The sequence below is a fragment of the Hydra vulgaris genome, chromosome 08, assembly GCF_038396675.1.
Source record: "Hydra vulgaris chromosome 08, alternate assembly HydraT2T_AEP".
Taxonomy (NCBI): Eukaryota; Metazoa; Cnidaria; class Hydrozoa; order Anthoathecata; family Hydridae; genus Hydra; species Hydra vulgaris.
The window spans coordinates 15,442,991-15,460,568 of record NC_088927.1 but is presented as its reverse complement, the minus strand read 5'-3'; the positions used below and the strand labels follow the sequence as shown (position 1 = coordinate 15,460,568).

The window sequence follows — 17,578 nt, the reverse complement described above, 5'->3', positions numbered from 1 at the left end:
ACATAAATATATATGTATATATATATATATATATATATATATATATATATATATATATATATATATATATATATATATATATATATATATATATATATATATATATATATATATATATATATATATATATATACACATCTATAGTACAACTTTGGGGACAGATTTTACAAAAAAACAAATACTTACAGGGACATTAGCATTATCAGGGACATTTTTGTGTACCCATTAATTTTTTGTCCCCGTAAGAATTGCTTTTTTGTAAAAAAAAAGTCCCCCTAAGCAACTTTTATAGAGAGTGAAAAGTACATACATGGACTATCAAATAGCCTGACTTGCAAGGAAGTGCTGCTACATCAACTGAGGGTTTGGTTAGGGTCAGCATCAAGGTCAGGGTTAGGGTTGCAGCAAGGTTTAAACATGGTTATATCACTTTATTTAATCATTTTTGTAAATTGATGGAAAAAAAATGAAATATAACATACAAATAAATAAAAGTAACAAAAATAAATGAAAATATATATTTTTATTACAAAAAAATAAACTTAAATATGTATAAATAAAAATAAAAATTTTAAAAATTATATAAATAAAATAAAAATAGTAGCTGTGAGGGATTTAGTACATACATTCACTGATATAGGAAAAATATGCAAGTGAGTTGATACTACATCACGTAGAGTTTTAATTGGGGCAGCAATAAGTTTTTTTATTCTTCTTCTTTTTCTTCTGTTTGCAAAAAAATTGTGTGGGATTCGGGATTAGGTTGGCAACATACATTTTACATGATGCCAACCTCAATCTTTTTGAGGTCGGTATCATGTAAAATGTATGTTGCCAACCTAATCCCTAATCCCACACAATTTTTTTGCAAACAGAAGAAAAAGAAGAAGAAAAAAATTATTGCCGACCTCATTTTTCCTAATTCCGAGAGTTGTATATATATATATAATATATATATATAATATATATATATATATATACATATATATATATATATATAAATTAGTTGAAAATCACTTAACAAAAATTTTTACTATATATATTCTTATTATATAATATATATATATATATATATATTTATATATATATATATATACATATATATATATATATATATATATATATATTTATATATATATATATATATATATATATATTTATATATATATATATACATATATATATATATATATATATATATATATATATATATATATATATATATATATATATATATATATATATATATATATATATACATAAATATATATATATATATATATATACATAAATATATATATATATATATATATATATATATTTATATATATATATATATATATATATATATATATATATATATATATATATATATATATATATATATATATATTAATAACAGAGTATATACTTCACTCAAAAACAACCTGACAGGTTCTACATATGAACTAATCATTTCCCACATTTTATTTTTTTTTAGTCCATGTTGAAACGCCTGCTCAAACTGTGCAACCAAGCAAGATACACTATTTAAAAAAAAAAAAAAGTTACATTAAAATAAAATCAAAATTTCTGTTTTAATTTTGATTTATTCTTTGAACTAGGCAATATCTAACATAAATTATAACAATAATTTAATACATCTTAATATATTACCAGCCCTTTTTAAATATCTGTTATTTTTACTGCCTTTTATTTAAAATATTTCTTGTTCTTTTTTTCTTATTATTCATTATGACAGCTAAACTTAGTATTATCAATGTTATAGGACTAAACTAATGTTAATAACCGAATATTGCTGAAATTTTTTAATAAATAAAAAAATGTCTAATTTCTAAATATACATGTTCAATAATTGTTTTAATAATTAATGTAATGTATTATATTTATAAAATGTTATATTATAAAATGTTATAAAAAAGTTTTAATAATTTTAAATAAGTAACAAAAAAGTTACAAGAAAAGTAATAGTAAATATTAAATAAAATACTTAATTAGTAAATTATAGAAAATTATTTCACAAGCATAAACAAATTTAAAAGGTATACCTACTTCTTATATTTTAACTGGTATTATGTTGTTGTATTAATTGACATCACTTCCTGACATTTAAATTAATACGATTAATTAACTGTAGATTAGTTATATATAAATAACATGCTATGTAAAAATCATTATGTAGCTCTTTATGTTTAACTTTAAATTTGATAAAACTCAAAATATAGAAGATAGACTTATTTATTATGTTTTAGAACAATTTTATCAAATTTAAGTTAGCATGGAAGCCAAAATACTATGCAATGAACCGAACAAAGAAGATTTTATATACTAGAATAAAATGCTATCAATTTATTTAGATAAAACTAAAATTTTATAAAATTCGAAATATTTTGATAAAATTCAAATTATAGAAGATGAACTTTTTTTATTACGATTTGCAACAATTTTATCAAATTTTAAGTTAGCAAGGAAGCAAAAAATATTCAAAAAATACTATGCAATGAGCCAAACAAAGAAGATTTTCTATACAAGAATAAAATGCTGTCAATTTATTTAGATAAAACTAATATTTTAGAGAACTGCAAACTTCAAGTTTTATTCATTCTATGTGGAGTGAAAGCTTCCACAATAATCCAGAATATTACATCATACATTGACAAAATCAAAATACCTAATAACAAATATCAAAAACAATAAAAAGCTATTATGATGCGCCACAAACTTTGAGTTTTAAGCAACAAGAAGGAGAATAAATTGAAAGTTTGCCTGAAAATGTCCTACAGAACCAGAACATCTAACAGAAGATCAACATAGAACTTACTAATATCCAACGCTTTTATGTTATTAACCCCTAACAGAAGATCAACATATAATTTACCTAATATTTGACAATGACTCCTCGATGCCACATAAGTAAATCTAGAAACACTTCATAAAATAGTATTTTAAACAACAAAAAATATAAAAACGAATAACGCAATATCTACAGTCATAGCAACAATCAACTCACCTGATAGACTAATTAATGTCACCATTAACAAAATAACATATAAACATATGTCACAATAAACAAAATAAAAAATTTAACAATACTGATAGATACTGGCTCTAACAAAATATTTATTACAGTAGAACTTCTTCAACATTGGAACCTTTCTTACAATACTCAATCAACATCAAAGATATCTTTGGCAGATAACTCCATATTAAAAGATAAAAGAATCTTCCAGGGCTAATTGTTATTAGGTTGCAAAAAATTGAACATTTTAACACGATTAAAGACCAAAGATCAATTTACCTTATTTTTAATAAAGATTTCAACAAAAATCAAAATGAAAAAAAGTAATTTGCTTTTTGCTAGCGTATAGAATTAGCAGACATTATTTATACAATTTCATACAGACTAGAAAAGATAGAAGCCAATGCCCACTCTCCATGTGGCTTCTCAAAATACTAATAAAACATTTTACAATATTCATTCTTAACTATGCAATCTCGGAGTTAAAAGAATGGTACAATACTGCAAAACCCAAAATCGACCCTATTCCACCACTGGAATCAAACAACTAACAAGACAATGTATAACTTGCAATAAACTCAATGCAATGAAACTGCATTTCTACAAACCTCCCATGGGTTGTCTCATTCAGGCAACAGGGCCTTGGAAACACATATCCATGGACTTTGTTGGGCCTTTACAACCCACCACAGCTATTAAATATGTCATTGTGGTTGTTGATGAGTACTTGAGCTAATCATTTGCATTTCCTTGTCAGAATATAACAGCTGACACTGTGATATGGCACCTTCTCAGTTTCTTTTTATTATTTGTTGCACCATCATCTAATCACACAGATTGTGAAACATGGTTTGAAAGCATAAATCAAAGTACTTCTAAAAAAGGCATCATTAAAACCAGAACTACTTCAAGCCTTTAACAAGGCAACAGTTAATGTGAATAAATAAATTGAACAACACTAAAAGCTGTAAGTCTTCCCTGAAAACATTAAGTCAAGAATAAGAAAGATGAGAGGTAGCATTGCAAATGGCTCTATCCACTGTAGGAGAAATTCTGTGCACTGCTACTAAGGAAACAACACATCAGAACATGATGAACTTTCAACGCTCATCAATAATAAGTATGATTCAATCAAAGTTCCTAACAGAACAGGATTCACAATCCTATACAGATGTCAGATACAAAAAAGGGAGATTTACTTGTGGACAAAGGTCAACTATTAGAAACAAAATCGCCCCACCTCAATCAATCAAACCAATCCAACAACATTATGATGACTTGATCAATGACAAAATTGTTATTAGCAATAATATCCAGAGTTCCTGAAAAAGACAAACTAAAGGAAACCAACAAAGTATTTTCAAACTCACATCATTTGATTTTTAATTCAATAATAGATACAATCTCTTATAACCAATCACCAATAACAACAATACTTAGCCAACATTCTATACAGACAGTTACTACTCATGACAACAGTCAAATATATCTTCAAGAACAGGACACAATATTAAAAGGTTATCTTAATGACTACTTTCCTCATAGATCCGAAGTTAAGTAAATACACCTCATCTTGAAACTTTCTTAAAGCAGAGAGGGCTGTTATACTTTAGCTCCTATAATGAACTCAGTAATTAACATTACTTCCTGCCATTTAAATATTACGATCAGTTAAACTGGAAATAATATTTAAATATAATTGATATTCTATATATAATCCATTCTGTAGTTCTTTAATTATGTATAACTTTATATTTGATAAAAGCTGAAATAGATAAGATATTTACAACACTTCTCTTTCGATTTTAGTTAAACTTTTCATATTTATAACTATTAATAACAGTATTAATAAATTTTAACTGCAATTTTATAAATAAAGTTATAACTAACCTGCTATCTTTCTCAGAAGCTAGAATACTTTTACCACCAAAATCAACTTGGCACTAAAATTTAAGAAATTTCCTGGTATTATTTAATATTTCACATAAGTAAGTAATATTAACTTTAACCAAGCCAGAATAATATTTTTATTTAATTTTGGGGGCATGAAAGACTTCATATAGAGACTTTCCAGAAAATGTGTGTACTTTCAATAAGATGTGCCAATCTTATTGAAAGTATTATGGAAAATAATAATTATTAAAAAGAAAATAATGAAATAATCTATTCTAAATAAAAAATAAAAACTTATATAACGAAATCAAGGAACTTATTGTCAAAATCTAAAAGAGGTGGAAAAAATTATAAACTGGAAATGCACAGCTGAATACAGCAGTACATTTCCAGTAGTACTTACTCCTTTTTCAAGGAATAAACTTATATAATAAGTATATGAAAAAAAAATGGAATTGATCATAAAATATGTAATGATCAATTTAAAATAGTTAAACATTGTAGAAACTATAAAAGTTATTTATTAAGATGCTTAAAGTCAAGGTTTTTTAAAGAAAAAAATTGATGAGGTTAAACATGATGCTAAGCTAATGTAGAAAAGCCTAATAAATCTTACTGACATCTCAAAAAAATAAAAATAATCTATTTGAAGATATTATATTTGAAGATGGAAAAGACACTGCAAGGAAAAAATATAATAAATTTTTAATCAAAAGTATTCAAGATATTGATAAATCTATTAAATCTAAGTTAAATTATAATGACAAACAAAATATTCATATAAATGTTAAAATAAATGCTCTGAGTAATTTCAAGCCAATGAACAGAAATGATCTTGATAATATAGTTAAAAATAAGAAGAAGAAAAATTCAATGTGTGAAAATATGTGTAAAAATGTTTAAAAACATTTATCAAAGTATAGCATTTAAGTAATTAATTTGTCATTGAAGACTGGTATTGTACCAAAATCATGGAAAAAGTCCACAATAATACTAATCCCTAAAACAAACTCACCAAAACAACCACAAGATTTAAGACCTAATAATATGTTGCCTGTGTATAAAAAAACTATTGAAATTTGGGTTCATAAACAAGTATTGGATTTTTTCAATTCAAATAATTTATTGTATAAAAATCAATTTGGTTTTAGATAAAAAAGATCAACTGAAGATGCTCTACAAGTAATTATCTCTATTTGGTGATTAGGATTAAATAATAATAAATTTGTAATCAAAGTAATGTTGGACTTAAATGTGCTTTTGAAACTATTAACAGAGATCTTCTAATACAGAAATTAAGTTGCTACAAAGTTGGAGGTAAAGTCCTTGAATGGATTAAAAACTATTTGTCTGAGAAAACTCAAGTGGTAAAGAGTGATGACGAAGAATCTGATATCTTGGAGTGTGACATTGGAGTACCTCAGGGGTCTGTTTTAGACCCCTTACTCTTTATTTTATACATGAATGAAATAAACAATGTAATCAAATATGTAAAAATCAACTTATTTGCTGATGATACATTAATCCATATCGAAAGTGCTAACTTTGATGATGCAATAGTGAAACTAAATGAAGATCTTAAAGCTAGTACATTATGGTTAAACAACAATAAATTAAAACCGAACACAAAGAAATCAATGGTAATGTTAGTAACAAGTTCAGTGATTAAAAAAAAATATATACTATTGAATAAGTCATATAAATCAGTTATCTTGGATAACAAGAACATTAAGTTCTCTAAATGTGTCTAGTATTTGGGCATGATAAAAATTTTAAATCTACTGAACATATCAAATAAACTGCTAAGAAAATATCTAAAAAGTTGGTTTACTTATCAAGAATAAGTAGAAATCAAATATTGTGCCTCGAACTTTTTAAATGCAAATGAAGATGATATTAAAATACTTCAGAAGTTGCTGAATAAAGCTATGAGACTTATTATAAAATGTGATTGGTATTCACATAGTAAAGAAATATTAGAGAAAATTGGATGGTTATCAGTCAAACAGAAAACCATAGTTAGGTTTTGAATTTTATTCATGAGGTAATAACTAATCAAAATAATAAAATATATGTGAATATGTTCAGAAAGAACAGTGACTTACATAAATACAATACCAGAAATGCAAACAATTTTCATATGGAAGTGCAAAATAATATAAGTGGGCAGAAATTATTTTTTGTAATGGACACAAGCGACAGCTTGTGCCCATTACAGAAAATAATTCATGAGAATTTATTACAGAGATTCATTACAGAAAATAATTCATTACTTTAAGAAACAAAAAGTATAAGAAAAAAAAGTTTCAAATCAAGTGAGATAAAATTTATCAAATAAGTGGACAGATTAAGTGGAGACTTATCAAGGATATAGTGTCAGGATTAGTGAATGAATAGGTGTAATTTTCAAATAATAATAAAGTAAACAGTTTGCATTAAATTGTAAATGTAGACATGTATTGTAGATATGTAAATGTAGACATTGCATTAAATTGTAAATGTAGACATAGGCAAAAGTAAACATTTGCATTAAATTGCTATCTTAAACAAGACAAGAACAACAACAAGATAAATATATAGATATAGCTTGATAATTGTTATTTTTAGATATGCATACATATATACATATATATATACATATATACATATATGTATATACATATATATACATATATTAAACATATATATACATATATACATATATATATATATATATATATATATATATATATATATATATATATATATATATATATATATATATATATATATATATATATATATATATATATATATATATATATATATATATATATATAGTTTGTTGCATTTGGGAGTACGATGATTTTTTTCCAACAATTACAAAATGATTCTTATCCCAACAAATACGTCACTTTTAATTACTTTTGACTTTCGTCCAATATTTGCATGATGTCAGAAAGTTAAAACCATTAATTTAATAACAAATTAATCGTTTTTTAAAAAAATCGCAAAAACGCAAATTTAATTGACCAGAATGTTTTTAAAAATATTCTGAATGTTTTTAACAATGTTTTTATTTTTATTTTTTTTAATAAAATGTTTTTATTTTTATTTGTTTTAATAAAATGTTTTCATTTTTTTTTTTTTTTTACTGTAAATCATGCGCGGAGTGTTGCTACATCAACTATCTTATAGTCTGACTCGCAACAAAGTGCTGCTACATCAACTGACAAATAGCCTGACTCGCAACAGAGTGCTGATATATCGACTGACAAATAGCCTGAATTGCAATGGAGTGCTGCTACATCGACTCTCTTTTAGCCTGACTTGCAAGGGAGTGCTGCCACATCAACTGAGGGTTTGGTTGGGGCAGGCAGTCTATCAATTAATTAAAAAAAAAATTCCGGTCTTGCATTTTAATTTTTACTTTATATATATATACATAACTGGTGGTCGATGTAGCAGCACTCCCTTGCAAGTCAGGCTATAAGATAGTCGATGTAGCAATACTCCCTTGTAGCAGCAGGCTATAAGATAGTCGATCTAGCAGCACTTCCTTGTACCAGCAGGCTCTAAGATAGTCAATGTAGCAACACTCCGGGCATGATTTACAGTAAAAAAAAATAAAAAAATAAAAACATTTTATTAAAAAAATAAAAACATTGTTTATATTATTAAAAACATTCAGAATGTTATAAAAATATTCATGTTTTTAAAAATATTCTGGTCAATTAAATTTGCGCTTTTTTAAAAAAGTGATTAAATTCCAATTAAACTAATGGTTTTAACTTTATGACAACACGCAAAATGTTGAACGAAAGTCAAAAGCAATTAAAAGTGACGTATCTGTTGTCAAAAGAATCATTTTTTACCTTCCGTATTCTCAAATGCAACAATTTATAAAACTATATATAAAATAGATATATAGCTTCATAATTGTTATTTTTAGAAATTTTAGGTGCCTTTTTTTTCTAATTTTTAGTTTTAATATAATTTGAATTTTAAAAATATTTTGATAGCAGTGTACTATTTAACTAATGTTTTATATTGCTCAGTTTATTGTTTTGTCAAATGTAGACTAGTTTAATATACTTTAATACAAAAACTTTTACAAAAGTAACCCTTTTTTTTAAATCTAATATAAACTTTGAGTTTGCATTTAAATATAAAACCTTCTGATATCAAGCTAGAACACACAGTAGCATACACGTTCAAAACCAGGATATTAATTTTTTTTTTTAATGGTTAAGAATTCAACACATTTCTTTCGCATTGTTCAAGAAATTTTTGCAAAAGAAATCTAATATTAATAAAGTATTTATTAAATACATTTTGTTTTAAATACATTTGCTGATTGATTTATTTATGGATACAATAAATAAACAATATAAACAAACAAGCTGTGATACACATTATCATGTATAGAATCTAACAACAGTAGATGCCATACTGTAATAGTTTTTTACAGTTTTGTATATAATTGTCATAGAGTGTTTTGAATATGCTCAATCTTTTTACATTCACAACTTCATGTGGTAAATAGTTCCATTTGAAACGGTTCCATTTTGAAACGGATCACATAACACTTTTTTATATTAAAAAATTCTAGGATATAGTAAAATAGTTAAAAACAGTTATGGCACTACTTAAAATGTCAGTTTTATTTGGAGTCAAGTTGTATTAACTGAAGAAAGAGATCTAGAACATAAAGAATATCTATGTAAACAAAATACTAGATTTATAAAAAAAACTATTCTGTAACTCTAGTATTTTTAAAAAAGATTTTTTTTTAATTTTATTTACAACCCTTAAAAGATTTTCTGCTAAAATTTAAAAAAATTTGCCGCACATGAAACACTAATATTCTCTCAACCTAATAATGATGACTTAGTAAGGGTCATGAACTTATTTCTAAAAAATTAATAAAGGGTTGTTAGAAAAACAAACTCTAAAACGCAAAAAAAAACAAGCCAGATCACCGGTATTTTGTTACCAGAAAAACTATATAACTTTTAACAAGAAAACCTAATTAAGATTAAAACGAAAAATTAAAAACCAGAAAAGTTCTTACGAAAGCCTTTATAATTTAAAAGCAAGATAATACAAATGTAAACTAGAAAACTTAGCAAAGTTCAAATACATTTAAGCGTAAGTTGAACGAACATATTTTTACGTAGGAGCATAAAATCTGAGTTTAGAACCTGTTTCACTGATTCAAGTAGCTTTTTTATAAGCCCTTCGCGGTCTCGTTCATACTTGTCCATTTCTTCTAAATTGTTGGGAAGAATTTCGAATTAGTGACTTTTTCGAAATCAAGTCTTTGTTATTATGTACGCTGAGGTCCGTAAAAGCTACGTCATGGTAATAACGCAGATGTTAACATTTCTGTTTGTTTGTTGTTGTTATTATTGTTGTTGTTGTTGTTGTTGTTTGTTGTTGTTGTTTGTTGTTGTTGTTGTTGTTGTTGTTGTTGTTGTTGTTGTTGTTGTTGTTGTTGTTGTTGTTGTTGTTGTTGTTGTTGTTGTTGTTGTTGTTGTTGTTGTTGTTGTTGTTGTTGTTGTTGTTGTTGTTGTTGTTGTTGTTGTTGTTGTTGTTGTTAATTCGATATTTAAGTGGCCATTTTAGCTTACTGAAAAAAAAACCTAATCTGTGTTTGAAAATTAACAAAAAAAATCTAGTTGCATTGTTGGAAATTGTGGTCATGAACAGTTACAATACGCAGACTTATAATTTAAGTTATATTGTAACTATACATTTTAGTAATTTAAGTCATTTTCAGGCCATTGTTTAAATTTTCAAGTGTATTTATTTTGAGATTTAAAATTGCTTAAAAATGATAAAAAAATTAAACGTTAAAAAATGGAGGGTTGAGTAAATCTATATAAAATCTTTCGTACTTTGTATTTCAATATTTCCTCTATATTGCAGGGCCGACGACACGGGTTTCGAAGTGGAGGGCCATAATCGTCAGTTCTTAAAAAAAGTCTTCAATATCTAGAATTTTCTTTTAAAAAAAAAAAAAAAATGTTCTTTCAAAAAAAAAGTGGGGGGAAGGGCACCTATCCCCCCTCCCCCTTCCTCCCCCCCCCCCCCCCGTGTCGTCCGTCCTGTATTGTCCTCTAACGGGATTATATAGATATTACCATAGAACCCTAAACGCAGTCGTGGTGTAGTTTGATGTTCAAAGCCGGCTATGGCCATATATGCATCATTTTTAAGAAAGGATGCATGAACTTCCTGGTTTAATGTTATTTTTTCGTAAGTTTTTTGTTTACATTTGACGTAATATATATAAATTACATATTTTTTTCAATACAAACAAGGCTTCTAAAAGAAGATCAAATGATCTTATCGTCAGGAGCCTTTTACAAAACAGAGTACATAAAGTATTATAAAAACGCCTTTTTACAATAAGAGAACGTAAAAAATTAACATAAAAATATTAAAATAGTACTTAGATAAATAGAAACAAATTGTCAACAAGTATAAAACAAAGATTGAACATACATTTCAAAATTATTATATATCATAAGACAAATTAAAAATATTCTAAGATATTTTCAATAGAGAGAATGAGATCTTTTAATTTAATTTTAAAAACAGAATAAGTTAGGGGTAAGCCGAAGTTAGGCAAAATAATTTTGTTCCAGAGATGAGCTGCACGATAAGTGATACAGAATTGATTGAACTTTGTTCGACAGAGTGGTTTATTTAAATAGTTATTATTCCTCATGTTAAACTTGCTTAGAGGTTTCAAAATAAAAAGGTCTTTAAAAATTAAAGGAGATAAATCATACTTCCACATATAAACAAAAGATAAATTTTTATATACGTTTAGTTTATAAACATTGAGGATTTTCATTTGATTGAAAAATATTGAGGAATTTGAGAACCGATCCGCAAAATTAATTACACGGATCGCATGTTTCTGACGGCGATGGAGACATTGTAACTTACTTTGATCAGTACTACCCCAGGCAATAATTCCATAACTTATATAACTATGAATAAAAGAATAATAAAGTTTAGTTAAATTATTTTTATCTAAATGAGTACGCGCCTTATATAGAATTCCAATACTTTTTGAAACTTTCGAGCAGACATAGTTAATATGATGTTTCCATGTGATGTTCTCGTCAATGAAAACCCCCAGGTATTTAGTTACAGAATCTCTTTTTATTTCATTATGGTCAATAAAAATTTTTGGTAAATTTTGGGGTAGAGAACGTTTTTTGGAGAGCGGGTGGAAAAAAATCCATTTTGTTTTGTTTACATTTAATGTTAATTTGTTACTTTTAAACCATTTAGATATGTTTTGAAGTTCTTTGTTCATAACGGAGAATAGTAGGTAGATGTCACTGTTAGATAGAAATAAGTTTATGTCATCAGCAAACATAATACTTAGAAGATTTGATGCTTTATGCAAGTCGTTGATATATATTAAGAACAAAAGAGGGCCTAAGATGGAACCTTGCGGAACACCACAGGAAACATTTAAAAACTGTGTATGATTAAGATCATTACAAGAAATAAATTGTTTTCTGTTGGATAAATAACTTTGAAACCATTTACTAACTCTTTCATTTATTCCGTAATAATTAAGTTTATAAAGTAAAATATCATGATCCACAGTATCAAATGCTTTTGAAAGATCGATAAAAATTCCTAATGTAAATTGAGATTTTTCAAAAGAATTGGAAATCTCACGTACCAACTGAATAATTGCATGCTCGGTTGAGTTATTCTTCTTAAAGCCAAACTGATTGCTGTATAATAAATTATTTAAACTAAAATAATTAAATACTCTATTGAACATGATTCTTTCTAGTATTTTTGAAAATATAGATAAGATAGAAATAGGCCGGTAATTACTAATGTCAGATTTGTCACCACCTTTAAATAGTGGAATAACTTTAGCAATTTTCAATTGATCAGGAAAGACTCCTTGTTCGATTGATGATTTAAAGACTTTAAAAAGAATATATTTTAATTGTTCATAGCAATCTATAATTATGTTACCATTGATTTCGTCCGGTCCAACTGCTTTATTTTTTTTTAGTGTTTTGAAGGCTTTTTCGAACTCATCAAATAGTAACTCTTTAGATAACTCATCCGAGTGAATGCAATTATCCATCGGTACTAGAAAATCTTTAAATGATGTTTCAGTGTTAGGAATTAATTTAGATAATTTAGGGCCAATTTCAACAAAGAATTTGTTAAATTCGTGAGCTATTGTTTGAGAATTAATTATATTATTGTTATCTACTTTGATCATGTGTGGCAGGGAACCTGAGCACGGTTTTGATTTACCGATAATTTCTTTTATTATTTCCCAGGAGCGTTTACAAGTATTTTTGGCTTTATTGAGAATTTTAGAATAGTAATGTTTTTTTAAGTTTTTTCGAACTTTTTCAAAAAGATTTTTGTAGTCTTTGTATATTTTCTCATTGGCGAATGATTTGTTTTTTAGATATTTTATGTATAATTTCTGCTTAACTTTTGATGATTTTTTTAAACCTTTGGTAATCCAGGGAGAATTAATGTTTTTTTGATTTAATGTTTTTTCATGTAAAGGAAAATTGGCATCATAAACTGAGTCAAATGTATTAAAAAAATCATCGTAAAATTTGTTTGCGTTATCACTAAAGTCGATGTTCTTCCAATGAAGTAATGATAATTGTGTTTTAAATTGCTCAACATTTTTTTGGTTAAAGTTGCGTAATTTAACTTTTATGTTAGTTTTGGTCATAATTTTAGAGTTGTTTATGATAAAAAAGATAGGGAAGTGGTCAGATATGTCTGTTTTTAAAATACCTTTATTTAAGTCACTGTTAAAAATATCAGTTGTTAGAATGTTATCAATTAGAGTAGCCGATTTAGGAGTTACTCTGGTAGGGCGATTTATTAAAGGAATGGCTCCCATTTCAAAAATAGAATCATAAAAATTTTTAACTTTAATGTCCGTAAAGTAATGGAAGCAATTCATATTGAAATCCCCTAGAATAAAATTCTTTTTTTTTTCAAGAATGCCTATTTTGAAAAGGTTTTCTTCAAAATACATGCTCATGTTTTCGGCCACACCATTTGGGGGCCTATAGCAACAGCTCAGTAAAATGTATTGTTTAGAATTTCAATAGTTAAAATTTCTTTGTCGCCGTCAGAAACACTCAAATCATTCCTAATATAATGCGCAATATTTTTCTTTACATAAATAAGAACTCCTCCACCGCGTTTATTGATAAGTCTCTCTTGAGAAATTAAATCAAAGTAAGGAAGATTAAAATTTGAAGTAGTTTTTAAATCTTTTTCAGTTATCCAGCTTTCAGTTAAACAAATAATATTAAAAAAATTGTTATTCCGTGGTGCTCTGTGATAAGTGCTCTGTGATAAGTGCTCTGTGATAAGTGTGATAAGTGATAAGTGTGATAAGTGATAAAGTGATAAGTGTGATAAGTGATAAGTGATAAGTGTGATAAGTGATAAGTGTGATAAGTGCTCTGTGATAAGTGTGATAAGTGTGATAAGTGCTCTGTGATAAGTGCTCTGTGATAAAAAATGTTATTCCGTGGTGCTCTGTGATAAGAGCTTTAGGAAATCTTAGAGCACCTAAACAACTAATTTAAAAATATAATAAGAATTTTTTAAAATTTTCTTATGGAAAGAGTTTTCCATAAAAAGATTTTTAAAAAATTTTTTTATGGAAAACTGCCTTAATAGTCAACACGTGAAATAAATTATGATTTTATAGTTTATAATTTTTATTAGACGTGCCTCGATGAAAAATTACAATGATCAATTTTTATTAATAATTCACATAATAATAGGTTTTTTCTCGTTCTTTTAAAAAAACTCAGATTGCATGAACAATAAAATAAAAAAATAATTATCAAATAAATTTATATTCATATTATCACATCAGGTGGTAGTATGGATATTCAAAAATCCCTGACTAGAGAAATCAATCAATTAAGCTTTTTTCTAATTTGAAACTTTTATAATCTTATTAAATTGCATTTGGTGTTGACATTTAAATACACCATAATGTTGAGTATTTATTTATGAAAATATTTATGGCTTTTATTTTTGTAGTTTAAAAGCTTTTAGCCTGAATAAAATAGCTGTTTTATGAGTTATACTCACTTTTTATGAGCAATTATCATCATATTTTCTATTAAAATTAAATACATTTGAAAGTTTAGGCAACGAACTAAACTTTCAAATGTATTTAAATACTTATATAACTAAACTGTATAGTTATATAAGTCTGCGTCTTGTTACTGTTCCTGATTTTAGTAAGCTGTCTTGATTACTGAGCACGTAAGTGGAAAATTCTGAGTAAAACAAAGTATTAATTAGTTGCATTAAGGGCAACTTTTTTTAGTTCAAGATTGACTAGATATTTTGATTGACAAAACACGTGCGTTAAAAAATATTTGAAATAAAAAAATGCACGCATTCATAGTTATACGCCGGTCATGAAGGTTTTGTTTTTCTACCGGCTGCCGTGCATGCAGACTGCGTTTTATAAAAAGGTTTGAGACTTAAACTTTTTTCAATGCGAAAAGATTCATGTATTTCATGTATGTGTAGTTTTGAATAATTTTATGGTTATTTTGAATAATATTATTGTACACAACACAATTGTCAAATTTGTGAAATAAATATTCTGCTGGTGAATCAGTCACTAAAAGAGATTTCAGATCATTAATAACACTATTCGATAAAAAATTTTGATTTTTATCTTCTTTATCTTTTAAAAGATGAAAATCAGAAAATGTTATACAGCAAACGAAACAGTTTTGTTGATGTTTATTTGTGTATTAAATTTTCTTCCTTTAAACAGATTAGAGTCAGTGGTTGGTGATACAGATGATCATCTGTGATCAAAATATGTGGTACAGGATAAAAATTTTGCGTGGGGTAAATCTCTATATTTTCTATAAAACTTTAAATACTTAATTATGAATTCATTTTAGGAATAAAAAATAACTATGATTATTTTCTTTCTGATAGTGGTTATTTGAATGCTGAGCCATAGTTATTTTCTATTGCTAAAAAGAAGCCACAATTAAGTATTTAATGCTTTGATAAAAAATGTAGAGATTTACCCAACACAAAATATTTATCCTGTGCCACGTATTTCGAATCAAGATTTTTACAAAATAGTCAAAATATTTTGAAAAATTTGTCTACGCAACAAAATATACGAATTGCACTAGTTTTTAATTTTATTTTTCATTCAAGTAGGTAACCCCAAGAAATTTAAAAAACAGTGCGTTAACAATTATTTGCAACATATGTTGTATACAAGAAATTCCTATTAAAGCATCGTTTTTTAAATATCTGGAAAAAATTTTTTACAATTAAACTAATAATGTAGATTAAGGTGGTATACCCCCTTCAAAATTATCTTGGAAGTGAAATCTTATAGTCAAAATTAAAATTAAGCCTATGAAAGATCTTATTAAATGAAATCGATTTATAAAATTACAGGTGGTTATGTTGTCATGACAATCACCTAAAATGGCGGATATAGGAAAATATGCACGTCGCACTGTCAAAAATATCTCAGATTCTAATAGAGTATTCAAAGTAAAACTTGGCCCAATGATAAAAAACAGTTTGATCTATGCAATCTGCCAAAAGTTTTTAAATCTGACTATTAGTTTCCATGTAGCACTACACGGATTATGAAGATTTTTAAATAAGCCAATTTTTAGTGCTGAAACAGCAATATCTCAAACCCTGAAATGTTTTATAATTAACTTTTGGCAGATTGCATACATCATATAAAAACACATCATTGCTGAAAATTTGATTAAAAACTGATTACTAGAAAATGAAATAACTGTGACGGGAGATTGAAAAATAGAAGTTAGCAAAAAAACACTTTAAAAATTAAAAAAGAGAAAAAAATGCAGAAAAATATTTTTAAAATAAACAATGTCTGTAAATTTTAAAGCAAAATGTTTAAAAGCTACCAGCAGCATAAAGAGTTCCTTGTTTTTGCTTTTCCTTATCATTTTTGTTCTTTTTATTGCCCCTGATTGTTTTTCTACGCAACTTAACATCGGATTTATTTTTGTATGACGATTGATACAAGCGTATTTTATTTTCTTTATTGCAGCCATCTATCATAAATGTTCCTGGAATCATATTGAGTTTTTCATAAGTCATCACTGATGCTTTTCTTCCAATATTAAAGTTTGCAATAGCATCATATGTTGCAAATTTCAAATGTAACAATGAACAGAATTTAGTTTTCGGTACTCTTTCCCATATCATCATGTTAAGACTCTCATTTTGGTTCTGAGTTTTTCCATGCATACATTTTGCAAGTAATTCATTAGAGCTAAGTTCTTTATAAATTGGCTTTAGTAACTCAATAATATCACGTGGCAAACCAGGGCCAGGTTTATAGAGAGAAGGTTGATTGGGATGTTTTCGATCAACATTGTGCTGGCACCAACTTTTTTCACCGTTTGGACAATAGGTGTGATAATTATTTTCTTTTGAGGAAGCAACATGAAACAATGAAGCAAGTATAGCACTGCGCATTTCATGAACAGACTGATTTTTGGTTCTTACTGCAATTCCATAATAGTTTTGCAATCTGTCAATTGTTGCATCAGTAAGTCTTCCTTTACCACCTAGACACCTTTCCTTTTTCAATTTTCTTAATCG

At 26.6% G+C, this 17,578-nt stretch overlaps 1 protein-coding gene across 3 annotated transcripts in view; it reads right to left on the bottom strand.

The window, feature by feature from the left end:
• LOC100213238 (sorting nexin-29) overlaps positions 1-10,235 on the bottom strand; it is a 46,711-nt gene extending 36,476 nt beyond the window's left edge. For 2 of the 3 annotated variants that reach the window (XM_065803165.1, XM_065803166.1), the window contains exons 1-3: positions 10,096-10,235; positions 4,910-4,962; positions 1,428-1,526 (exon numbers count right to left, since the gene is read on the bottom strand). In XM_065803165.1, the coding sequence (XP_065659237.1) occupies positions 1,428-1,526; positions 4,910-4,962; positions 10,096-10,158 (215 nt within the window). In that variant the 5' untranslated portion in view covers positions 10,159-10,235. The remainder of the gene's footprint in view (positions 1-1,427; positions 1,527-4,909; positions 4,963-10,095) is intronic. The other variant, XM_065803167.1, reaches the window with a different exon arrangement.
• Positions 10,236-17,578: the final 7,343 nt, after the last annotated feature.